We start from the raw sequence: 26,481 nt of genomic DNA on the forward strand, positions 1-26,481 counted from the left end.
TAATGCTCCAAAAGCGCAAGGGGTTCATCCGAATTTCATTCGTCGTAAAATTACATTGTACATAAAGTTTAAAATTAATTTTCATGTATATATAGTAGATGTTGAATCCCCCTAGCTTCTTCGTGCGTTTACTTCTTATATTTTGAATGTCGGCCTTATTAGAGAAAGTAAAGGGGTTTTGCTGTGTTTAGAAACCGTCTCCAAATTCGCTCCCTTATCCAGAGAAAATAAACTAAAAGTGAATTTGTCCGTTAACTTGAAATTACACTGGCAAAGTAACACATGACAAGGAGACAGTTTCTTCCTTTATCATCTTTGTATAAATCATAAATACTAGTGGTACCATTTGGTTGATATATAACTTAATTAAACGAACGTGTGATAATGTTTGACCTCACGTTCCAACAGCTTATGCAGTATTAAAATAATTTGGTCCTGTTCATAATTTTGAAGCCACCAAGTGATGAGAGTGACCAGTTATTTTTAAATACTACTCTATGTAGCCCGTAGTAGTTGTTAGAATGTCCAAATCGTCTGTAAGAAGAAAAAATGATTACCATATTTAATTATTATTTGAAAAAGGTCATCTACCTCCGGTAGTGTTATACCACCAAGATGGCAGTGGGATAGTTGGATTCCTTCATCTATAATTACAGGTCTCGAGTTCAAGTTTTGAGACAGAATCACATCCAAAAATTTTTATTTGAATTCCTAAAACAACCTCAAGTCAATACTACAATTACAATTAGCCATAGTAATTTGGTTTTAAGCCAAGTATTTTTGGATATTAAGTGAATATTCATCCTCGCCTAGGAATAGAATTTTTTTTGGACCCTGCACAGCTTAAATGGGTTTTGGGTATCATATGGTTAAACAAAGTAATGTTATTTGAAAAGGTAACGCTATACCACAAAGGGATGTAGTCGGTTGGATGGGATCGGATTCCTCCATGTTTAACTAGAGATCGAAGGTTCGAGTCCTGAAAATGTAAAAGAAAAATGAAAGGAAAGTGTTTCCTCCTTAAAAGCCTACTCCTTTCTTTTTGTTTCATTGCTTGTTGTGTCATTTTAGTCCAATAATACTGCTTATCCTAGTGAATTTTGAAAACCTACTGTACCAGAAGCTTCTTGAGTCCTACATAGGACGAATTTGGATTAGTCAAATTAACGCATTCCGGATGCCGAATGATTAACCAACAGGTCGGGATAAAGTGATTCATCATGCTCCGAATGATTAACCAACAGGTCGGGACAAAGTGATTCATCATGCTCAAACGTGAGCAGATCGCTCATTAGGAACGGTTTATAAATCAGCAAAGCTCCGTGACTTAGTTTGGAGGCTTGCATAACAAAGTTTGTTACATTAGCTCCAAAAGAATACTTCTTTTCACTCCCTTATCCAAAGAAAAACAAAATAAAATGAAGATGCCCATAAAGTGAATCTGTCCATAAACTTGAAATTACACTAGCAATCACTAACACATAACAAGGAGACAATTTTCTTTCTTTGTCAGCTTTGAATAAATCATAAATACTAATGTTACCATTTGGCTGATAACTTAATTAAATAAACGTGTAATAATATTTGACCTCACATTCCAATAACTTAATGCAGTATTATATTAATTTGGTTCTGTTCATAATCTTGAAGCCACCAGGTAATGAGAGTGACCAGTTATTTTTAAATACAACTCTATGTAGCAGGTAGTAATTGTTAGAATGTCCAAATCGTCGGTAAGAAGAAGAAAAATATGATTGACATATTTAATTATTATTTGAAAAAGGTCACCTACATCCGGTAATGGTATATCACCACGATGTCAGTGGGATAGTTGGATTCCTTCCTCTTTAATTACAGGTCTCTAGTTCGAGTTTTGAAACAGAGACAAATTCAATTTTTTCATGGGTTCTTATCTACAACAAACCTCAAGTTAATATTAAAGGTAATTTGGTTTACAATCAAGTATTTTTGGATATTAAATGAATATTCACCCTCGCTTACAAATAGAATTTTTTTTGGTAAGGAGTATTTCCCCTTTCGAGTCCTGAAAATGTATAAACGAAAATGATAAGAAATGTTCCTCCTTAAAAGAGTGCTTTTTTGTTTCATTGCTTGTTATTTCATCCAGTCCAATAAAATACCACTTATAGATTCTGGTGAATTTTGAAACCTACCGGACAAGAAGCTTCTTGTATCCTACCTGGAACAAATTTGGATTAGTTGGATTAATGCATTCCGGATGGTGCATGATTAACCAAAACATGTTATAAAAAATGAGTTACTTATTTAATTATTACTCCTTCCGTCTCAATTTATGTGGCACTTATCGCTTTTCTAGAGTCAATTTGACTAAAATTTAATTTGAAGATAAATTGGATTAGATGAACTCGATATTTTAATAATAAAATTTATATATTTGAAAATTACATGAAAAATACTATAAATTACAACCTTTCTCATATCAATTTGATGAAAAAATGCATCTTAAAATGATGGTCAAAGTTCATACAGTTTGAATCTCAAAAAGTAAAAAGTGTCACATAAATTGGAATAGAGGGAGTATTTGAAAAGGTCATCACATCTGGAAATGTTATTTAAAAAAATGTAGGCTTACAACTGCTTATGATTCATCATTTCCTATTATTTATATGCTAAAGGGGAAACAAATAATGGATGAGGATTGCTCAAACTAGTGGACTTTGAGACTCCTTAAGGATATGTTTTAGTGACCTGTTTATTCATAAATGAGAACAAGAATTTAAACCATGTTGTATATACAAGCTAAATATTCTTTCATTTATTGTTGAAGGAACCATAGTATTGAATTGAGTATTTAGATCAAGTTGATTTTAAGGGAAACTTACATAAACAACTACTATCTTTTATAAGCTCCTAACAATTTATAGTTATAAGTTTGCAATTTACAAACTGTAGCTATCTTTTATGTAGTTTCGGCTATATTTTCGTATTTTTAAATACAGCGAAATACATATATCATAAAAATAAAAAAAGGGCAGCCCGGTGCACTAAGCTCCCGCTATGCGCGGGGTCCGGGGAAGGGCCGGACCACAAGGGTCTGTTGTACGCAGCCTTACCTTGCATTTCTGCAAGAGGCTGTTTCCACGGCTCGAACCCGTGACCTCTTGGTCACATGGCAGCAACTTTACCAGTTACACCAAGGCTCCCCTTCATATATCATAAAAATAGATTAGAGTAAATTCTTTAAATACACGAAGGAGTTTCGGCTGTATTTCCGTGTTTTAAATACAGCGAAATACATGTATCATAAAAACAGAGTGGAGTAAATCCTTTAAATACACGAAGGAGTTGTGTATTTGATTGTATTTATATACTGATAATCCTTTTGTTTTGACTGTATTTAAATGTATTCGAGTTCAGATCAATAAAGTCGCCGCCTGACGTCGCATCAATTAAATGTATTCGACTGTATTTGGATGTATTTATACTCAAAAAATGACGAAAATGAATAATACAATTAAATCTGATCATAACTCAGACGAAAATATAAAATACATTGTATTTAAAAAGGATGAATACAATAACACTGATCGGATCTCCGATGAAATACAGAAATACAGGCGAATACAAAAAAATACACTCTATTTAACAAAATACAAGAGAAATACAAAAATACCACTGTTTTTACACCAAAAATAGAAGAATACATTCAAATTCTTTTAAAAAATACGGAGATACGGTGAGAGAGAGGGGGAGGGAGGCAGTGAGGTCGTGGAGCGGGGGTTCGCGGTGAGGGCTGGGGGGCTGTACCGTTCGTGGTGGTGAAGATGGTGGATCCGGTGAGGCAAGCAGTGATGTGGTGGTTACCTTGGGATTAACTGCAAGTCCCGTTTTCGTTTTGCTCTCTTTTCCTTTTGATAATGTACCTCTTTGAAATCTGTCAACAATTTTTTTTTTTTTTTTTGTGGTGTGTATGTGTGAAGCTTGGTCTCAGTGTTTTCTACTGTTTTCGTTTTGCTCGCCGGATAGAAGTGAGATCGCACGGATCTGGGAGGTGAGAGCAAATTAATTGAAAAGAGAAGGCTTTTGAGATACAGGCACTAGTTAAGAGGTGTAAATTAGAAAAATACTATAGCTACTAAAAATAAATAAAATAAAGAATAGTTATCTATAATTACTTCTTAGAGCCAATACAACGACGAACCCCATTGTACTTGTACTACTGCTACTACAACACGCCCAGTGAACCCATTGTACTTGGTACTCTTGGAAGAACTAACCAAATTATGTGTCTTTTATAATATCCTTTTTAGTTTGATCAAAGACAAAGTTTGAGAAATTTTTTAATCTTATGATTTTTATTTTTATTTTTTTGGTATTAAAAGCTTGTATTAGTCACCAATGAAGAATTCAAAACTCACCCAAGCTACAACACGATCAGTTGTGGTTATATGACTAATCTCTTAATACTCACTAGCAGCTATCAGAAAAGAAAACAGAAGCTTGTCACTAAGGATTATGAATCTTGTGATCTTAAATTAAAAGTATGAATAACATGTGAAATATTGATGGAATTCGTCAGATTAACTTGTATTGAAAACTATTTCCACGAACTTAGATTTTCAGTCAAAAATCCCATACTTTTCAACGGCGTTACGACATGAACGTTTATCAGAAATTCGCATCTTGTAGTGGTGAATAAGACACATAAATTGAATCGGGGAGTAGTACTTTTAGAACAGAATAATAATTAGATTCGAAATAAATGATTTGTACAAATACAAAGTTTGGATCAAAGCTACTGACTTTTACCGAATCCGTAATTTGTAATGTAGATCCGCCCCTGCCAATTATCACTCGTTACTCTTAGAAGAATTGCCCAAATATGTAGTTTTCGATCCAGAGAATAATGTAGTTTTTAGAGGTGCTATTGGACCCCTAAACGTGAAAAACGCTTAAAATAGTTTTACCACCTAACGTTCTTCACATAACAGTGTATGATATAGATGTATTTCATCATGATTCATGTGTCACCAAACCTTGTTTATTTGATAATAAAGTCAACAAATTATTTTTATCACATTAAAATAATTTAACTTTACACAAATAATAAAATGATAAAACTATGTTTATTACCCTGTGCGCACCCGAAGGATAGCGGCTGCGGGTTCCCATGTCATAAAAAAAAAAAACTATGTTTATCAAGATGCTAAAAGCCAAAAAATAATATTGGATGAAGATTGCTAAAACTAGTTGACCTTAGGCCTTACCAAATTGTCACATTCTACATTTTACTGAAATGGAATAAGTTATTTTTTCTTTCCCTTTTGCTCTATGATGTCTGGTAACATGTTCCTTTCGAATGAACCGTTAGATAAGAAAGCCACCAAATAAATTAAGGAGATTAAAGTGTAAAATTTTTTTAACGAATAAGATGTACATCCCAAAAAACAAAACATACATTAGGGTGTATAAATTGCAAGAGACTCTTACTTTTTCTATCCTCAGTACTCGTCACTTCCTTCTCCTTTAATCAAATAAAATCAGAAACATCACTCCTCCTATGACTAATTAAAGTCATTTTTCTTATAATCATTTTAGTTTTTAATTTCATATTATAAGTTGACTGCTAATACTTAGACGTTATCGTTAATCTTTAATATTCAAAAGTTTCAGAAGAACGCTAGCTCTCTGGTTTGCTAATTCTATTAGTAAACTTAAAATATATAGTTTGTCTAAAAAATATTCTCGCTTACCAAAACCATGCTTAAGTTATTACATGCCAAGAAGAAGCTGGTTGATACTCGGAAACTTGCAAATTTTAGATGTATTAGGTGTTATTTATGTCATTGAAAGAGAATAATTTATTTTGAGTTATGTTATAGATTTTAAATATTAAGAAGTAGGATTCTATTGCTGTTGGATTTAGTTATGAGGTGTCAATTTTTAAATCCATATTACTGACATCATGACATATCTTGTGACTTATAGATTCTTTATTTATTTTGTTATGTACGTAGTGTGATGTTAACGAAGGTATTTTGCTCAGACCATATAATATATAATTTTTCCATTTTCTCTTATTCTTAGCATTGTCCTTACGACTAATGATTAGACATAAAATAAATAATTTATTTCTATTATGAGCGCTCTTTCTTTGAAGAAAATGGGAACAAATGCGCTTCATGATTAATGGAAAATGCAGAAAATTTTGTTTCTTCATTCTCGATCCACCAATACGACTGATGAAGACATTATTATCACACCACGAGGTGTGATAGAATGGATTAATCAGATGCCAGTTCAAATTCTGAGAATGAAGAAATTTTTTGTGGGACTAACTAATCAAGTCGGCGAAATTTGGAATACCATATAATTATACACAAAAGAGGGCTAAGAAGCAGCTTTGCGTAGTTAGTTTGAAGCAATATATTTATTTTATTCCATTTTATCAATAGTTTAATAATGGGATAAGGCACTATTATCCCTCTGAACTATACCCGAAGTTGCTACGACACACTTTACCTTTCCCTGAGTCCTATTACCCCCCTAAACTTATTTAAAACGGAATAATTACCCACCTAAACGCTGATGCTCACTCTTATACGAGAGAGTGACATACACTCTTATTACCACATGTGTATTTATTTGTTTTCTTTTTTATTTAATTTTTTCAGCTTACGCGTCAATTTTTTTTAAAAAAACTGAATTTTCTTTTAAAAAAAAAACTTTTAAAAGCCCCCTTTTTTTTTTTGAAAAAAACAAAACTGAAAACATGGATTAAAAAAAAAACGAATTTTCTTTAAAAAAAAAATGATTTTTAAAACCCGTTTTAAAGAAAAAAAATGAAAATTTGATTTTTTTAAAAAACTCAATTGAATTTTTTTTATTAAAAAAAACAAAACAAAACAAAACTGAAAACATGGATTTTTTTAAATTAAAAAACTGATTTTTTTTAAAAAAAAGATGATTTTTAAAACCAGTTTTTTTAAAATATTTAAAAAATCTGAAATTTTGATTTTTTTTTATTTTTTTAGAAACTTGCTTTTTTTTCAAAAAAACAAAACTGAAAACATGAATTTGTTTAAAATATGGATAAATGGATTTTTTAAAAATATGCAAAACTTGATTATTTTTTTAAAATATCTTAAAAATCTTTATTTTTATGATTTCATTATCTTAGGACACTTTTATTTTTCAAATAAATTTCGGAAAAAGTGTTTTTCTTGTCAAAATGTGAAAAAACTGAATTTTTATAAAATTTTGAAAAAATAAACTATTTTTTAAAAATGTGGAAAACCATTTTTTTAAAACTAAATTTGGAAAACTAGATTTATTTTCATATATAGAAAAAAAAATCAGTTTTCCAGATTTAAAAAATGTCCAATTTTTTTAATAAGAAGACTCAGTTTTCCATATTTATTTTCTAAAAAAAATAGATTTTTCATATTTTAAGAAAATACAGATTTTTAAGGAAAAAAATTAAGTTTTCTCGCTTTTTATGTTTCTCACTCTCGCAAAGAGAGTGAAACACACTCTCCTTGCTCAAGCGATTAAAAATCACGAGCTACCCCAGTAGAATTTTCAACTTCACTAAACTGAGCAACTTCAGATTACAACTCTTACAACCAAGGAATTAAACTCTTAATCCCTCACCCCTTAAGCCCTTTACAATAACTCTATTGCAAAGCTACACAGCTTGACTAACTCTAGCCAAGAAAACAAAACAACAAAAGTTGAGATCTGTCCTACAATGACACTTCTTGAAAGTAGAGTAGAATTACAAGTAAAGAACAAAATGACAAGACTCAACAAACCTAAGAATTTAAGACATCACCACAAGAAAGTATAGAAATTGCAACAAAAATTTTTATATTTTGGTCTCACTTTTTAACTTTTTAACTCCTTTTTGGTGAGAACATTTAGGGATTAAAGAAACAAAGAGAAGAAAAGTGGAGAGAGAACCGAGGAAAGGGTTTTTAGATGAAACCCTTGTGGGTCGGGTGAGTGGTGTGGGTTTAAAGATATGAATTTATTTTATTTGATTGTGTGGCCCACATCTACATGGCATAAAATAATTAATTAATATTGTCATGTCAGATTTTTTTGATGACATATGTAGTTGAGTGATTTTATGAGATAATATGCCAAACTTGAGTGATTGTATTGATATGTAGGAAAATTCAATGACTTTACTATATAATTTCTCAAAGTTCAATGACCTTTTGAGATATTTACCCCTAGGAACATGGTCGATCAACCATAAATGTTTATATTTGCGATTTTCTATATATCCACAGTTGTATATAATGCTCCAAAAGCGCAAGGGGTTCATCCGAATTTCATTCGTCGTAAAATTACATTATATATAAAGTTTAAAATTAATTTTCATTTATATATAATAGATGTTGAATTCCTCTAGCTTCTTCGTGCGTTTACTTCTTATATTTTGAATGTCGGCCTTATTAGAGAAAAGTAAAGGGGCTTTGCTGTGTTTAGAAACCGTCTCCAAATTCGCTCCCTTATCCAGAGAAAATAAACTAAAAGTGAATTTGTCCGTTAACTTGAAATTACACTGGCAAAGTAACACATAACAAGGAGACAGTTTCTTCCTTTATCATCTTTGTATAAATCATAAATACTAGTGGTACCATTTGGTTGATATATAACTTAATTAAATGAACGTGTGATAATGTTTGACCTCACATTCCAACAGCTTATGCAGCATTAAAATAATTTGGTCCTGTTCATAATTTTGAAGCCACCAAGTGATGAGAGTGACCAGTTATTTTTAAATACTACTCTATGTAGCCCGTAGTAATTGTTAGAATGTCCAAATCGTCTGTAAGAAGAAAAAATGATTACCATATTTAATTATTATTTGAAAAAGGTCATGTACCTCCGGTAGTGTTATACCACCAAGATGGCAGTGGGATAGTTGGATTCCTTCATCTATAATTACAGGTCTCGAGTTCAAGTTTTGAGACAGAGTCACATCCAGAAATTTTTATATGAATTCCTAAAACAACCTCAAGTCAATACTACAATTACAATTAGCCATAGTAATTTGGTTTTAAGCCAAGTATTTTTGGATATTAAGTGAATATTCATCCTCGCCTAGGAATAGAATTTTTTTTGGACCCTGCACAGCTTAAATGGGTTTTGGGTATCATATGGTTAAACAAAGTAATGTTATTTGAAAAGGTAACGCTATACCACAAAGGGATGTAGTCGGTTGGATGGGATCGGATTCCTCCATGTTTAACTAGAGATCTAAGGTTCGAGTCCTGAAAATGTAAAAGAAAAATGAAAGGAAAGTGTTTCCTCCTTAAAAGCCTACTCCTTTCTTTTTGTTTCATTGCTTGTTGTTTCATTTTAGTCCAATAATACTGCTTATCCTAGTGAATTTTGAAAACATACTGTATCAGAAGCTTCTTGAGTCCTACATAGGACGAATTTGGATTAGTCAAATTAACGCATTCCGGATGCCGAATGATTAACCAACAGGTCGGGATAAAGTGATTCATCATGCCCCGAATGATTAACCAACAGGTCGGGATAAAGTGATTCATCATGCTCAAACGTGAGCAGATCGCTCATTAGGAATGGTTTATAAATCAGCAAAGCTCCGTGACTTAGTTTGGAGGCTTGCATAACAAAGTTTGTTACATTAGCTGCAAAAGAATACTTCTTTTCACTCCCTTATCCAAAGAAAACAAAATAAAATGAAGATGCCCATAAAGTGAATCTGTCCATAAACTTGAAATTACACTAGCAATCACTCACCCGACCCACAAGGGTTTCATCTAAAAACCCTTTCCTCGGTTCTCTCTCCACTTTTCTTCTCTTTGTTTCTTTAATCCCTAAATGTTCTCACCAAAAAGGAGTTAAATCTAGTTTTATTGTTGGCAAATGATTTTTTTATATTTGGCAACAACTTAGTTTTATTATTGGCAAATGATTTTTTTGTTGCCAAAGAATTTAATTTTGTTGCCATAGTATTGATTATTGTTGCAAAAAGTACTTTTGACAATAAACAAAAAAAGTTGATGCACGTTGTTGCAATAACAGTCGTTGGGAAAAGTTCATGCAACAAAATGTATTTTTTTTTGTTGCCAAAAGTACTTTTTGCAACAATAATCAAGCTATGGCAAAAAAAAAAAAAATTGTTGCCAAATATAATTTTTCTTGTAGTGCATCTTCAGTTGTCGAGATCAGGTCCTTGAGTTTGTGGCAGCCTTGTTCTTGAGAAGACCTTTACAGCAGCGGCGGCTAGCACTTGAGAATAATGTTTTTTTTCAAATTTGCAAGTGTTAGGTTAAACCTTGTAACATGTTGTATATATATTAGAGAGCATGTGAGAATCATGTGGTAAGGGATAGGGACATTTCATCTTTTAGTTTGGCTTCTAGCAAACATGCTGCAGCTGTGCTGCTGCACTACTGCCAGTTGGTACAGTGCAACAGCCTTTTACAGTTGTAGAGTTGACTTGTACGGCAGCCAAGGGAACTGATCCCTATCCACAAAGGAACAGATCCCATCTGGATCCTCGAGCACATTTGTCAAATCATCAAAACTTAAAGTAATCATAACTTAACAGCTTGTGTAGTGTAATAGTTTTGTCTTCACGCCTTAACTAAATGTAGCGTATAAAGCTAACTTAGATCATATAGGTAATCGCATTTAATTTTTAATACGAAGCTTAAGAGATACCTAACACTTTCTCCATGGTCAGATGAGCTTTCTATCTTGGAATTTTTAGTTGCAGGCCAAATGGATTAAGCTAATTTGAAATGGTTATTTAAAAATAAATTATATTAAAACTTTCAAAAGAATTGGTTAGTCAACCAATTTACCTAAATAATAATGCATTAATGCTCTCAAATTGCCAACTCGTTGCGTTTAAAAGCCTTTACAATTTCTGTTTATATTTTGAAAATAATTTTTTATATCCTTTTTGTGTGGTGCGACAATGAAAGACATAAAAGAGGGAAATCACAAAAATGTGAAAGAGCAGTATGAAAATTAATGAAAGGTGGAACATATGGAGAAGGAAGAAGCAGAGTAGTACAAAAAAAGAAGCTAATGGGCCAAAGTTACTCGCAGACAATGTAAAATTCACAAATAATCACTTTTTAGCTCATGTAATCGAAATTTTTTGCAGTCATATGGAGTTTCACCTATGGAGCCTGAAACTTCATGATAATGACTTTTTTCAAAAATAAGGCCGAAAAGTGACCAACCAACGCTATTTCTACCGGACAATTGACCCTTCAATAGCAGAGGCCAGCTGAATTTGGGTAAGCCCAAAATATTTCGGCCCAAGGAAAAAAATATGTAAAGCCTTCAATGAAAAAAAAACAAATGTCTGCTTTCACTAAATGGTTTCATCCTTAATCTTCATTGGAGGAATTTAGTTCAAACAATACAAAGTATCGTAGGGAAAAAGAAAAATATAGAGAGTAGGGGTGGACATAATACGTGAGGTATGGGTTCATCCGAACCCAATAGCTTTGGCTCAGAATCTGTATATGTTTTTAAAAAATTCACTAAGTATAAATAAAATGAGTTGTCGTAGAACCCCGATCTCAAATTTATAATGTTCAAATCTTGAATCTGTCTCTGCTAGAGGTGATAATACACATCAATATTGTCTAGTTACAAAGAATTCTAGTATTTATGCTTCCTCACTAGAGTTACCTATATTGGTAATAGGACCTTTAAACCAATGCCTAGCACTGAATATCCACGAAGAAACAACAAGAATGAGAAGGCCACCTACCGCAACGGGAGTATAGTTGAGAGTTTGATCTGTGATAGGGTAGGCAACAGGCAAAGAGAAGAGTACTGAGATGAGTGCAACCCAAAATATTGCAACCCAACCTACAACAATCCCATAGCTTCCCAAGTTAAAAGGACCTGGAATGAAAGATTTCCGAGCTAGAGTCACCCGAAACAGGATTGGAAGGGCATACGCAATATAGAGCCCGATTGTTGCTATTGATGTCATGGCTTGAAATGCCACCAAGCTTCCGAGAGACTAAAATTCAAATAGACAGAAAAAAGAAAAAAAAGTTTATTAGTAACAGGAAGGGCGGGAAACAAACTAACTTACTGAATCAAGAAAGCATATTAAGTAATCAGTAGCATTAATTCTGATATGAATCGAATGAGAAAATGACAAATATGGTCCCTTATGTTTGAGGATAGGTTCAAAATAGTCTCTTAATTATGCACCTAACAGTTTTGGTCCTTTAAGTTTGCTAAAAGTTAAACACTTATATATATATATATATATATAACCAATTTTTTTGTCCTTTTTTTTCCATAGTTGTAGTCAAATCTAACAGACAGTTCAATAAATAGTTGACGGAAACTAAAAGTGTTCACTTTTGGCAAACTGAAAGGGCCAAAATTTAAGTGCATATTAAGGGACTATTTTGAACCTATACTCAAACACAAGGGACCATTTTTGTCATTTTCTCTGAATCGTTTGTTCTTATTTTACTTGTTTTTCTGTTTGGATGGTGTTGCAGGTGGACGGGTAGGTTTGGTGTGGTGTTTTTATGATGAGAAAATATGAAAATATTGTACCGTCAATGCCATGCAAAATGCTATAAAGGACGACGTCCAGACTGCATTTAGCGGAACCTCTTGCTTGTTTACTTTATGCCAGAACGACGAGTATGGCATCGCTCCGTCTCTGGAGAATGCATAAGCCATCCTGCAAAAGATATTTTCATCAGTGGCTCTTCCAAAGAATCTTAAGTTACACAACTACCAAAAACAAAACAAAAAAAATGGAATTAGCTATGAACTTTGTCGCTAATCTGTCATTAAATTGCTCACAACTAACAGAATTTTTTGATAATCCGTCGCTAAATAGGATTAGCGACAGATTTTGTTGTTTAGCTACAGATATGTCCGTCTAATCCTGCTTTTTTAGTAGTGCAAGGAGAATCTCTGATCAAGCATATTTACCTGGAGTTGCTAGTTAGTGAGCTCATGCCACAAAAGAATACGGCAACAGCAATTACACCTAAGCAAATAATTCCACCAACACCACTTCCGTATCTACTCTTGAATACATCATAAAAGATTTGAGCAATAGCATAGCCGCCAGAATCATTGTTTTTATTCAACAGATGCGGAATATCTGTAACTGCGAAGGTTATACCAAGTATGTAAGCCCAGCCAGCAAGAACTGATATGCCAATTGCACTTACAATTCCTTTTGGCCCATTCGTATCTGCATTTTTCGTTTCTTCTGTCTGCAGAACAAAGTCAGTGGATAAGAACAAAATAAAAATTTACCTGCAATCACTTTGAACAAGAAGTTCCTAAGTTTCATTAGGTCTAAAGAGGAGGAAATTACAAATTCATCACATTATTTTCAATTTGGAGGGCCTCAGTAAAAAGAGTTAACTGCAAAATAAGCTCACACCATGTTCTCCAGACAACATACTCTAAAAAGATATGGGAAAACTATTAGGCTTGCAAAGTAAGAGCAGAAATTTTCACCAATTGTCCCTTTCTAGGACAGTTGTTTAGTAAATGAGCCCCTTTTTATTTCTCCTACAACTTATGGACCTTTTAGACCACGGTCTAAAGATCCCTTTTGAGCAAACTGGAGTTCTTATGAGAAAACGTTAGACCACAGTGTAAAATTTTGGAAGCTATTGCAAACATTAGATGACAGTCTAATATTAGACCAAGTCTAATGTTGTCCAGAAGGGTAAATTCCCAAGGGCTATATTGCACAACTTCTAAAAATAGGAAGAAAATCTAAATGGTAGCCTAAAAATAGGACATTTGCGTAAATCAGCCAGCGTAAAAGTAAGCAGAACTCACCATATGGGCAGAAGCGTCATAACCTGTCAACGTATACTGACTCATAAGAAGTCCCAAGACGAATATATATAGGTTATTGTTGATTCCGTCTCCATTCTCAGTATTGAAATTAGTAAACACAAATTCAGCGCTGGCTCTTTTTGTTGCGACAATTGGGATCAAAATCATAAGAAGAAAGACACCTGTAATCATTAACTCAGAGATGAGCAAACGCACAATTCCATTATTATGAGGTTGAACAGAGAAAAGGGAAAATTTTATTATGTGTCTCACACAACTGACAAGAGTTATGTGAGGTTACTTTTTGTCTCACGAACAAGTGGACCCAAATCTTACACTTTAGGGTCCACAAATTTATATCCACCTTTTTTGTGAGATAAAAAGAAGTCTCACACAACTAATGTCAACTGTGTGAGTCACAAAATATTTTTTTTTCCAAGAAAAAGGTGTATTTCAATGTACCTACAACATTCCATGCAGCAGCTAGTTGTCCAATGAGGGACAACCATGAGATCGGAAGACTGTTTAATATAGCATGTAAAAGCAGAATTCCACCGTGAAGGGCGATAACCACATATTTGGAGGCCTGATATCCACCTCCATTTAATCCACCAGTGCTAAGGAGAATTATTACCTGAACTAACTGTGCCAATGAAAAATCTACACTTGCTGTGACAGCCCACTGCAATCAGATTTTCCGTTTTTTATTAGAGTTGTTTTATTTGGTGAAGCAGCTAAACACCAGTTAGACACTAATAATTGTGAATGGTTATATATGAGTAATTCTTCACGATACCTGACCAACAATGTTGAACCTGCAATTTAAAAATGAAAGAAATTTTACAAAGAAATTTTACTGAGAAGGAAGCAATATGAATATAGAAGCCATCATTTTTGTCAATAAATAACTTATGAGTAGTTATGACTAAGCTAACAGAAGAGTGTACTATATATGCTGATGATTCAGAGAAACAGAGTAAAGCATAATATGAATAATCTCATATTCCGTTAAGTTTAACGTTGAAAGTCGGTAGATGACAAAAGGTACCAATAAAGAATTAAAAAGAGGTCAGCATCCCAGAAGTTTCAATATTTCATTTTTCTTTTGTGTGTGTTTCCTGCTGTTTTACTTTCTCTTTTGTCACTCTAGCCAACAAATCCTTTGATTGTGCATCTCTCACAGTACGGATTGCAGAACAACAGCGTTTTGCTGAAATCAAGCATAACTATGGATTGGGTAATTGTCTCCAAAAATGCAAAGAAGGCTAATCAAATCAGCAATCAACTAATCAATCAAATATGCCTTGAACCCAAACTAGCTGGGGGTCAACAACTCCATTTGCACCCATTTCATTCCAATACATGGAGGGTTCATTACTATGAGGTTATATTATAATTTGACTACCTTAACGTTGATCGTCAACCTACCACAATGGTCCTCCTTTATCCGCACTAGGACCAGTCATGTGGAGGTAAATACAAGTTCACATACTTGTAAGATTAAAAAATCACGCTAAAGCAAAAAGCTTGACCTTCAATCAACACAAAAAGCTTGTCCAGAGTGGAATGCCAGTCCCATGCTGGAATTTTTTTTGCTTTGATAACTGAGAACCCCGAGAGCTAGTGGTGCACAGTTCGAAACTCGTTTAGATAATGGGCTCGTGATTGATTAACACTAAGAATACTTGTAGGGCAGTTAAATTATGCGCTGCTAAACTGTAAGGAGACAAACAAGTTAAGAACTTCACAGCCTGAACTGCTACAAAAACTTGCAACTTGCTCTCCTCCACGTTGTGCTAACGCCAGATAAACTCTCCTCTATAAACTAGACGATGTCAAGATATGAACAAGCTGAATGCAACGAGAACTTAGAAAATTCAAGAACTGAACAGAGAAAGGGAGAAAATGGCATGAAACTTTTAGAAAAATAGAAAAGCGGAACTGATGAACAAACGCTTTGCTGTGAAAGATCATTGTCCTTAAAGAGATATTACTAATATACGTTTAGGGGATTAAAAGCAATTCCCTTCCCAATTCAACAAAGTCTCGTCATACTACAAATTGAGATTCGCTACTTCAGGGAGTCGTTGCATTTATAGAACTGGAGAAATGACTTCTCTGAAAGTCATTCTCTTTCACAAACAGATGATATGAATGTTCGGTCCACGAGTTTGGCAGAATCCAGTAGCTTTGATCTAGATCCTATATTTGTGTTTAAATATCCACTTAATACGTATAAATAATTTATTCAAAACCCAATAATCTATCTTTCTTACAATCCAGAACTCAACAACAACAACGTACCCAATGTAATTCCACAAGTGGAGTCTAGGGAGGTTAGAGTGTACGCCAACCTTACCCCTACCTTGGGAGGTACAGAGGTTGTTTTCCATAGACCCTCAGCTAAGGGAAAAGCATAATAAAGCAGTACGAAAAAGAAATATGGAAGTGAAGAGTCCATGGCAAAAAAAATAAAGAAAGCATGACAGAGTATACTGGAAAAAAAAAAGAAAAAAGAAAAAAACACGGTAACTACGACAAAGTAGTCAGCTAATCGAAATACGAGAAACAACAGAACGTAACAGAAATTGAAGGATGAGGAACTACGAGAGTAATACTAGTACTACTGGTATGAAATTAGAAGCTAGGCAACGCACAACTACCAACTAACTTTCTACCCTAAATCCGGTTCTGACTGTTCTGATACATATAAACTTCAAAAAGTACAAACTAACTCAACAGACACAGTGCAAAGACCAAAACAAGAAAAGCAAAAAAAAGATTACCAGCCAGTGATCCAAGAAGCAAAAGGTGCCCAATTTGGACCAGCAAGCTTAGCACTCCAATAATAAAGACCTCCAGAAGTAGGATAAGATGAACAAATCTCAGCCATTGACATTCCAACAAACAATGTGAATGCACCAGCAATTAACCACCCATAAACATAAGAAACAGGGCCGCCATAATTCAAACCAGTACCCATTAATGTGTTAACACCAGTAAGCACTGATATAATAGAAAACGAAAACGCAAAATTTGATATCACCCTGCAACAACAAAATCCCAAGAACCCAAAAAACCCATTAAGGAAATTAAAAAAAAAAAAAAAAAAAAAAATCTTTTAATTCCTCTATCCCAATTTACGTTATACAGTTCGGACTCAGAGAGTCAAACTTTTTTATTTTGACCGTGAATTCGGACATATAAAATTTTTTTTTTACATATTTAGAAACTATATAAAAAAATAATATTAAGTCACAATAACAACAACATAATCAATATAATTTCACCAAGTGGGGTTTGAACATGATAGAATATACGTTGACCTTACGTAGACAGGATGTTTCGATAGACTCTCCACTAGTAAAGATGAAAAGGGCAACAGTAATAAAAAGCACTTAAGTTACAATAATTAATAGTTTAAAATATTTAAAGAATATACGATAAATCGTATCAAAAATTTCTTGTTTGATGGAAATGCAAACTGTATCTCGTAAATTGGGACAGATGTAGTAATTTTTTGGAAGAAATAAGGAAGTGGGGTATTTACGAAAGGTCTCGTTTGAGTTCTTGTTTATATCCTAGCTCATGTAGTCTTGCATGGCCTGTATCAATTTGTTCTTCAAAACCCATTCTTGATTTTTTTTTTTTTCTTTCTCTGCAACTTTGCCTTCTTTGAATTCCTTTTTGTTCTTCAGTTTAGGAATTCTGTAAAATTGGTTGGGTTTTACACTCACATGGGAAATGAGAAGTTTGCAAATGATTGGTTGTTTATTTGTATTTTATTGGGTTTTTTTGTGTGAACTGAAAAGAGCAGAGTATGGTCAAAGAAGGCAATTGGAAAGTGTGATAAAAATAGGAAAAGACTTCAGCACCTTGCGTTATATTTGGACACCATGTTGACAACGGAGACTCGTGGTGTATCCTATTTTTATTGGATTTGTGTGAACTCATAATTGTAAGATGGGAAAAACTTCAAAGAATAAAGCATAAATAAATAATTTTCTCCAGTTTCAATTTTTGTATATTATTTTACTGCCTAGTTGAGTAAATCACGTATCACTTAATACGGAGGACTTTTCTTTTTTTTTCGGATCACAATCTTGACCTTCGATCGAGCTGCGAACACAAGTAGATAGGGGGTTACGTGGTAGAGAATCAGTTGGGCCTGTCTTTTGAGTCAATTTTCGATCGCTCATTGCAGCTATTGGTGTGAGTTGTAAGAAATCTTGCTCTCAAGTCAAACTGGGGCATCATTTCATTCTCGTAACGGGAATGAGCAGTGCAAAATTTAAAAGATTTTGTTTTGTAACCTATTATCAATGATATTTTAGTTATATAATGATTTTCATAAGTGATTCGTACAAAATAACATAGGAGATACATAAATAAAATATATGATATCTTTATAGAGTAACTTTTCTCCGGGAGATTATTTCCTCTGTATTTTAAATATATCATAACATTTGTGTGGTTATAAAACTACTGAAACTTACGATCTTAAATATATCATTACTTTATTGGGGCAATAAAAAATTTACAGTGTTTAAGTAAAATTTATTTTAAATATAAAAATGTATCATTCTTTCTTGTCCGAACTAAAAGAAAAATGTTAGACACATAAAAAAAAACAGAAAAAATAATAAATACATACTTGATACTACAAACAAGTAAATCAAAAGACTCTCAAGTACAAATAAAGATTAGAAATAACAGCTCAATGATTTTAACTTGTTGGATTTCCATCAATAGATATATTTTATTAATTTCATTTGAAATAATGCACAAGTTACCAATATTCAGGGTTGTTGGCATGTGGGAAAAGTCAAGAGTGACTGTATGCACTACTGTTATTTTTTATCAACGGCACGTGCAAAATTGTCAGGTCCAATACAATGGAATTCCAAAGATTCCTACACAATTACTTACGTAACTCCTTTTTCTTTTCTTTTTTTCATAAAGGAGTTTTATTTTATTATTAAAGCTTTTGAGTACGTCAAAATTATGAAATCAAACTAAAGAAACGAGATTTAAACAATTTCGATACTGTTTTTCAGTGTTTGAATTTCTTAAATGATGAAAAACATGTATTTAACATTAAAAGGGAAGAAATGACTTTTTTCAATTATGTGCGACAGTTATCTTCTTCTACAAAAATATTCCAACTCTTACTATATCACTAATTACAAAAATATATTATTTTCTTTTCTTTTTTCCTCAAAGAAACAGTGAAATTCCACAATGTTTAAAACTTTAAATTGCCAAATCAATTAGTGGGGTTAAATCATTAAGTATGCTCTTTATCTTAGTAACAATTCTCACAATATAGATGTTGCTTTTTTTAGTTGAAGAAAATTCAATCATCTGACTTTTGTACTCCTAATAATAGCCTCCATAATGTCAATATTTCATGTACTAACAAAAATAAAGTCAATACTTCATGTCATTCTACTTTTGGATAGGCCTAAAATTGGGATCTGATATACATTAGGCCACGTTTTTTATACCCTTCTTAACATGAAGACTTTTGAAGTAGTTTTTGGTTTTGTTAGTTATACCTGAAGTACAATTTTTTCTATAATTGATTAGTCCCACAAAGTTACTCAGAAAAGTTTAATTTAGACTAAAGTACAAATTATAATGTACCCTAATTATATTACATAACTGAAACAGATGAAGTATTAGTCATTATTTAGGTAGGGGAGAACTTAAGATTGGTTATGCGTGTTTTACTAAAACTAATTATTTTTTACTCAAATTAAGTACATACAAGCTAAAAAATAGTATATAAGGTTAAAATTCTTTTCAAGTCTTTTTTTAATTTCTTTTCACAGTTTCCTTACATGGGTATCTTTCCACTCCCTTCTCCCAAATAAAAGTAAAAATAAAATTAATAATAAAAGTTGCCGAAGTCCTTAGTCAAAGTAATTTAATTCGTTAGGTAGGAAATGCCCTAAATGAATATTGTCCATAAACTTGGAGCTAGAATAACGAGGACTGACAAAGTTATTTATTCATTACTGAATAAATAATAGTACTGGTGGTACCATCTGTGGTAGATATTTTAAATGAATGAACCATAACTAAGTGCACTTTTATGACATGATAGTGATGTTGTTTTTGGTTTCTCTTGGATGTCCGATATTCGTATTGAAGCTCGATTCAATTCATATTGTATAAGGTCCAGTAAAGTAGAAAACATTTTCTATCAAGACTTTCTTCAAGTGACTCAAACTTCAGACCCATAATTAAATGTAGATGGATCAACATATACCCACATAGACAATGCGAACACGAAAGTGTGTAATTTCTCCCCTTCTCCTATGTTAAGTCACAAACTAACGCCTCGGAAATTACGAATGAGCCACTTACAAAGAAAACTTGCACGTGTGATTTTGACGGGGTAATCTAAAAGCCAAAGAAAATATGTCCACCATCCAAACTCGTCTAAACTAATCTATTCCGTTTGGTCTTTTTGTAGTTTTTGTACCACAAAAAGATGAGTAACCAATCGTTACATACCAAGTATTTAGCAAACAGCAATGGCTTTAATTGTTTACTTTAAAAGGTCATTATCATCATATATTATGATTTATGTGAATGTTATTTATTGTCGTTTCTACATTGTTAATGGGAATTATATGTGCTTTATGATATTGTTAGTAACTGTCCTTTCTGACCTATCTTTAAGATGAGACAGCAACCAATTTAAATATGTGATCACACTTCACACGTCAAAAAGAAAACTATTTAATTAAAAAAATTAAGTAATCTTACGTTTGTCCAATATAGTAGATAATTTAGAGCCCGTTTGGATTGGCTTATAAGTTGTTTTCAGCTTTTTTGAGTGTTTGGCTGGCCAGCTTAAAGTCATTTTGTGCATAAAATAAGCCCAAAAAAATAATTGGACCCATTTGGCTTAACTTGTCTAAAGCAGCTTATAAGCTGAAAACAGCTTATAAGCCAAAAAAGTTAGTCTACCCCAACTTATTTCTTTTTTGGCTTATAAACGGTTTCCAGCTTATAAACTGCTTATTTTAAGTCCATCCAAACAGGCTCTTAGATTTGAGTTGATAAGTGTGAACCTATAATACAACAATTCCTAGACACAGAGTGAAGCCCACCACACTATTCTTGCGAATATGGTCCAATAAGTCATTTTTTTTGCGCGGATTGCCCTTTTTTTGGGGTGGTCTTTAAATCTTACCCCTCATATTTATGGTCTTTAAATTATGTCCCTCATATTGCTGGTTTTTAATTTTTGTCCTTCGCATTGCAATTCTGAGCGTTCACGTAGAAATCATGAGGTTCTGAGTTCGAACCCCCGCTCAAGCATAAATTAAAAGAAAAATTGCAAGGCAAGGTTTGGGTCGCGTGTATGCCGGACCCGGCATACTCTTGTTAAGGAATTACCAAATTTATGCCGGACCCGGCATACTCATGCCTTATGAGAAGACTTGGCATAAGTATGTCGGGTCCGGCATAACTTTGGTAATTCCTTAACAAGTTTATGCCGGTGGGGGCATACTTTTAATGGGCAAACTTTTATGCCGGACCCGGCATAAACTTGTGAAGGAATTACCAAAGTTATGTCGGACCAGGCATACTTATGCCAAGTCTGCCCATAAGGCATAAGTATGTCGGATCCGGCATAACTTTGGTAATTCCTTCACAAGTGTATGCCGGTGGGGGCATAGCGAAATTTAAACTCTGCCTTGCGAATTTTTTTTTAAATTTTGACTGTGTGGGGGTTCGAACCTGGAACCCATGCATTTTAGCCGAAGGACAAAATTTAAAGACCACCCCAAAAGAAGGGCAATTCTGTGAATTGCCCCCAATAAGTTGGAATTTTTGCAGAACCCTTAAAACAGCTTCTTTCGTTTTCTTTTCTTTTTTATCATATGGTATCCGAAAACTTATAAAATTCACAAAACAACCACTTTTCAGTTCTTATAATTAAAAAATTGGCCATTATTATGATATTTCAAATTTCAAAGGTGAAATTATAAGATGAATTTGAAACTCATGATAGTGACTAATTTTCAATTACAAGGCCGAAAAGTGGCTAGCTAGCGCATGCTATTACTACTTGAAAGCTCAACAACATATCCAGTGTAATCTCACAAGTGTTGTTTGAGGAGTGTGGTGTGTACACAACCTTACCCCTACCTTGTAAGGGTAGAGAGGTTGTTTCCGGTAGACTCTCAGCTCAAGTATTACTACTTCGAAACCCACTAGCCCAATATCCTGGAATTCACCTCTGAAACATATAAGCTTCGTGACAATAACTATTTTTCAGTTACAGGATCTGAAAATGGTTATTTGTGGATTTCACACCTAAAATTAAAGAACAACTACTACTACTATGCATCAGTCTCAAATAAATTGGGATCGGCTATATAAATTCTCACTTCTTCATTGAAACACATTTCATATCATCATCATACTAAATAAAGTATAAGAAAATACAAAATGTGAATAAGCATAAAGGAATTAACAAAAAAAAATGGAACAACTAGAGAGGAGAAGAAAGGGAAGGGAACATACCAGCCAGTAATCCAAGCAGCAAATGGGCCAAATTTGTTTCCAGCCAATTTAGCACTCCAATAGTAAAGCCCAGCTGAAGTTGGATAAGCTGAACATATTTCAGCCATAGCAAGGCCCACAATAATTGTCATTAAACCAACTACAGGCCATCCACAAACAATGGTTACAGGCCCACCAAAAGTTAAGGCCTGATTATACAATGTAGATATGCCAGTTAGAACTGACACAATGGAGAATGTAAGTGAGAAGTTGGCAATGAACCTGTCCAAACAGCACAAAACAAAAAGAGTGTGAGTTTCTTTTTCTTGGGATCTTTACACAAATAGTCGATCGAATTTTTCCAAGCCGGTATATATAGATTACACTCTGATTATATACGGTCACACACATATTATACATGTATTAGTTTAAGCGATTGGGTGGAGCAGTGGAGGGCTATTTAGATTAATATTACTTCTCTTCTTTTCTTGAGGGCGGAGGAGGGAGCGCAAAAGTATATTCTATTTTCGACTTGAACCATACATGCGCATCCAGACGCTAAAACATTTACATTTATAAAGTTGGACTATCAGTTAAATTCCATGCAAAAGATAAAGAAGAATTACCTAGTGATTGACGAGTTTTGAGTTAAAATACTATGGACCAAAGGCGAGATTAGTTATCTAAGATTTAATTGGCAGGTTATAGCCTGTTTGAGCAAGCTTCTAAAATCAAGTTATTTTGAGAAGTGTTTTCTTTTTGCAGTTTGTGTTTGACCAATTAATTTCAAAAGCACTTTTGAGAAGCAATTAATGTTTGGCCAAGCTTTTAAAAAGTGCTTCTAAGTGTATTTTTCTCAAAATTGCTTTTCAAAAAAGTGCTTTTAGGCAAAAGCTATTTTTTTTTAGCTTATGAAAAATTGCTTCTTATTTTCTTCCAAAAGCTTGGTCAAACATCTCACTTTTTTAAAAGTAAACTTGGTCAAACAGGCTATTATCCCGTCTTTATCTTGATAGAAGGTAAAAGGTATTTTGTAACCAATTAATCGAGGTGTACACTCAAGCTGAGCAGGAGGATTCGCTCAATACCAAATAAACCAAAATTATATAGAAGAATCACCTAGCGATTGAAGAGTTAGCGGAACAACATTGTGAACCAAGATTGGAATTCAAACAAAAGGCAGCACTACGGGAATTCATCTATATCTACTTAAGATTTAATTGGTGGACCGAATTACCTTATATAGTCAAACCTTTCTGTAATGCATCATCATATAACAACACGTCAACACTTCTCTACGACAGTTAAGTTTTTCCGGAACTAATTTTTTATGTTATATTTTACGTCTATAATATTTTTTTACCTATAACAGTAACAAACATTTTATAACAGTATGTTCTTTGTACAGTTAATCCCTCTATAACAGCTATCTTCTTTTTTTGATAATATAATGATTAATTATCTTTATAAAAGTAAAATTTCTATAATACCTAGATGGACCCTTAAACTTGACATGTTTTGTAAGATAGGCATATAAACTTATAAGGTGACCAGATAGACACTTAAACTTACTCAAAGTGTATTTTTCAAGTTTTTCAGTTGTTTTGAAAACAAAAACTATATTTTTCAAACACTCACAATTTTCATGGCCAAACAAGCCCTAAATATATCACAAAACATTTTTTTTAAAATGCAAAAATAAGGCAAACACATATACATGAGACTATAAATGTGCACTTAAACCAATAAATACTCGCTAATCGCAATTTTGCAGCTTTCAATTAACTCGGATTTTTTTTTTACACTTGAATAATTAAAAAACAATAACTTTAACCAATAAAAATCCTTAAAAAAAGAAATTTCAAATTAAGAAATTTCTAAGTTCAGTATTTCAAGTGTAAAAGAAATTTCAAATTAAGAAAACTGTAAAGCCGAGAAGAAAATCCTTAAAAAAAAAAGAAATTTCTTAATTTGAAATTTCTTTTTTTAAGGATTTTTATTGGTTAAAGTTATTGTTTTTTAATTATTCAAGTGTAAAAAAAAATCGAGTTAATTGAAAGCTGCAAAATTGCGATTAGCGAGTATTTATTGGTTTAAGTGCACATTTATAGTCTCATGTATATGCGTTTGCCTTATTTTTGCATTTAAAAAAAAATATTTTGTGATATATTTAGGGCTTGTTTGGCCATGAAAATTGTGAGTGTTTGAAAAATATAGTTTTTGTTTTCAAAACAACTGAAAAACTTGAAAAATACACTTTGAGTAAGTTTAAGTGTCTATCTGGTCACCTTATAAGTTTATATGCCTATCTTACAAAACATGCCAAGTTTAAGGGTCCATCTAGGTATTAAGCCTATTGTCAATAATAGGTAGAGATTTTGACCAAATATTTTGATATTTTAATATACTATTTATGACAAAGGATGTTATATGAAAATATACTTTCATAATTATAAGATATTTTATACAAATTGTGATCAAGCTTAGGATTTGACAATTAAAACTGAAAAATTAGATTTTATACTTCTATTTTGCCTCTAACGGTGAAATATTATTTAAGTCTTAATGTTGTTATAGGTATATAACAACCATTAGCTATAGCAGTCAAAAAAATTCGGACCAACGATGTTTCTATAGAGAGGCTTTGACTGTATATATAGTGGGGTAACAAGTGTTTTGTAGGGTTAGTTGAGGTGCATGCGAGACGACTCATTGCTAAATAAACCAAAAAAGAAAGAAGAAATTAAAGAAAGATTAGATTACATTTTGCGCTCTATTTAATGGTTTATATTTTCATCTTAGCCCTAAAAATTAGATTTGTCCCCACTTACCCGAAGTCCCAAAAGTCATGGCAAAGAGGAACTTCTTTCTGTTTGAACAACTAAATATCTACCTGTCCTTTCATTGTCAGCTCCTTTTTTCTTTTCCTTCTTTTCTTGCTTCGATTTTCTTTCTCCAAAGGAAAAAAAGAGAAACACACAAACTCAATCTAGTTTTTAAGATCTGGTAAATCTGAATATGCTGGTTCTGACACTATGATAAGAAAATAAATAGTACTAATTTAATTCAACCTCAAAACTAACTCAAGCGGAAAAAACCTGTCCAAAATCATATAAAGAGAAAATGATTCAAGCCCCAACCAATGTGGGACTTGACATAATAAGACCACTTCTTAGATCATCAACAACAACAATTATAATATCCTAGTGTATCTCACAAGTGAGATTTGGGTAGGATAGAATGTACGCGGACATTACTCCTACTTTGTTAAATCATCGACTCTAAATTATGAATACGCCTCCAATAAAAATGTAAAAGAACGAAAAACCATGAAAAGAAAAAGATGAATATCGAAAAAATAATGAACTCACGAGAGACCACGATAGAGTTCTTGCTTGTAACCCAATCCTCTGAGAGTACGAGAATCATCATCATGATCATTAAGTGGATGATAAGAACCAGTTGATACTGAGGCTTCTGCTTCCATATTTCTCATATTCTTTGCTTTATTTAGTTTCTTGAACTAATCACCCAGCTCAACACTTTGTTTTGCTGATATTAATGTTCATATATATAGGTGATAGGTACCTCTCAAGGTATATAACTTATCAACTACGTATCTTTCTATGACAATATATGAATATTCAAAATTTATTGGTCCAACTAATTTAGATTCAAGCTAAGTAGGGTCTATTAAAGGTGGATGTGCTTCCTACCTAGACTTTCTCTTTACCACATCTCGAGCCCGAGACTTTTGATTAAGGATGGGAAGATTTCATTCATCCTGTCGTTTTAACGCCGAACATAAATTTATGTGTAAAAATTCACTAAATTTGCAACAAATAGTAGATCTGAACGCATGATTTTTAAATTATAATCAGTTCAATACTAAGATCTCGAAGATTGAACCTATAGAGTTTAAATCTTGAATTCGCTTCTGATCCCATCGTGTCCCTTGGTGTGGTATAATTTATTTTCTAATTATATTCGTCTCCCTCACCTTCCATTCGTTTATTTTCTTCTACTTTTCTTTAAAATAATTCTTATGACGTTTGTGAGGAAGATATACATATTTGTAACAATATCACATGAGGTTGATTGAGAGTCCCACCAAACAGTCTAGGA

The 26,481-nt window shown here is 33.0% G+C and overlaps 1 protein-coding gene across 3 annotated transcripts; it reads right to left on the reverse strand.

Annotated features, from left to right (window-relative positions):
- Positions 1-11,509: 11,509 nt before the first annotated feature.
- Positions 11,510-25,926, reverse strand: LOC132641683 (amino-acid permease BAT1 homolog). 3 transcript variants are annotated; one of them, XM_060358747.1, is made up of 9 exons: positions 25,728-25,926; positions 22,378-22,638; positions 16,617-16,877; positions 14,627-14,645; positions 14,293-14,512; positions 13,831-14,012; positions 12,961-13,250; positions 12,574-12,703; positions 11,510-12,019 (listed from the first exon to the last, which is right to left on the reverse strand). In XM_060358747.1, exons 1-9 carry the CDS (start codon positions 25,850-25,852, stop codon positions 11,657-11,659), a joined length of 1,851 nt encoding a protein of 616 aa, XP_060214730.1. In that variant the 5' UTR covers positions 25,853-25,926; the 3' UTR covers positions 11,510-11,656. The 3 variants fall into 3 exon arrangements, with proteins under 3 accessions (XP_060214730.1, XP_060214732.1, XP_060214733.1); XM_060358749.1 differs by lacking the exon at positions 16,617-16,877 and having other exon boundaries at positions 25,728-25,922; XM_060358750.1 differs by lacking the exons at positions 22,378-22,638; positions 25,728-25,926 and adding an exon at positions 17,381-17,720.
- Positions 25,927-26,481: the final 555 nt, after the last annotated feature.

Source organism: Lycium barbarum, chromosome 5 (assembly GCF_019175385.1).
Source record: "Lycium barbarum isolate Lr01 chromosome 5, ASM1917538v2, whole genome shotgun sequence".
Lineage (NCBI taxonomy): Eukaryota > Viridiplantae > Streptophyta > Magnoliopsida > Solanales > Solanaceae > Lycium > Lycium barbarum.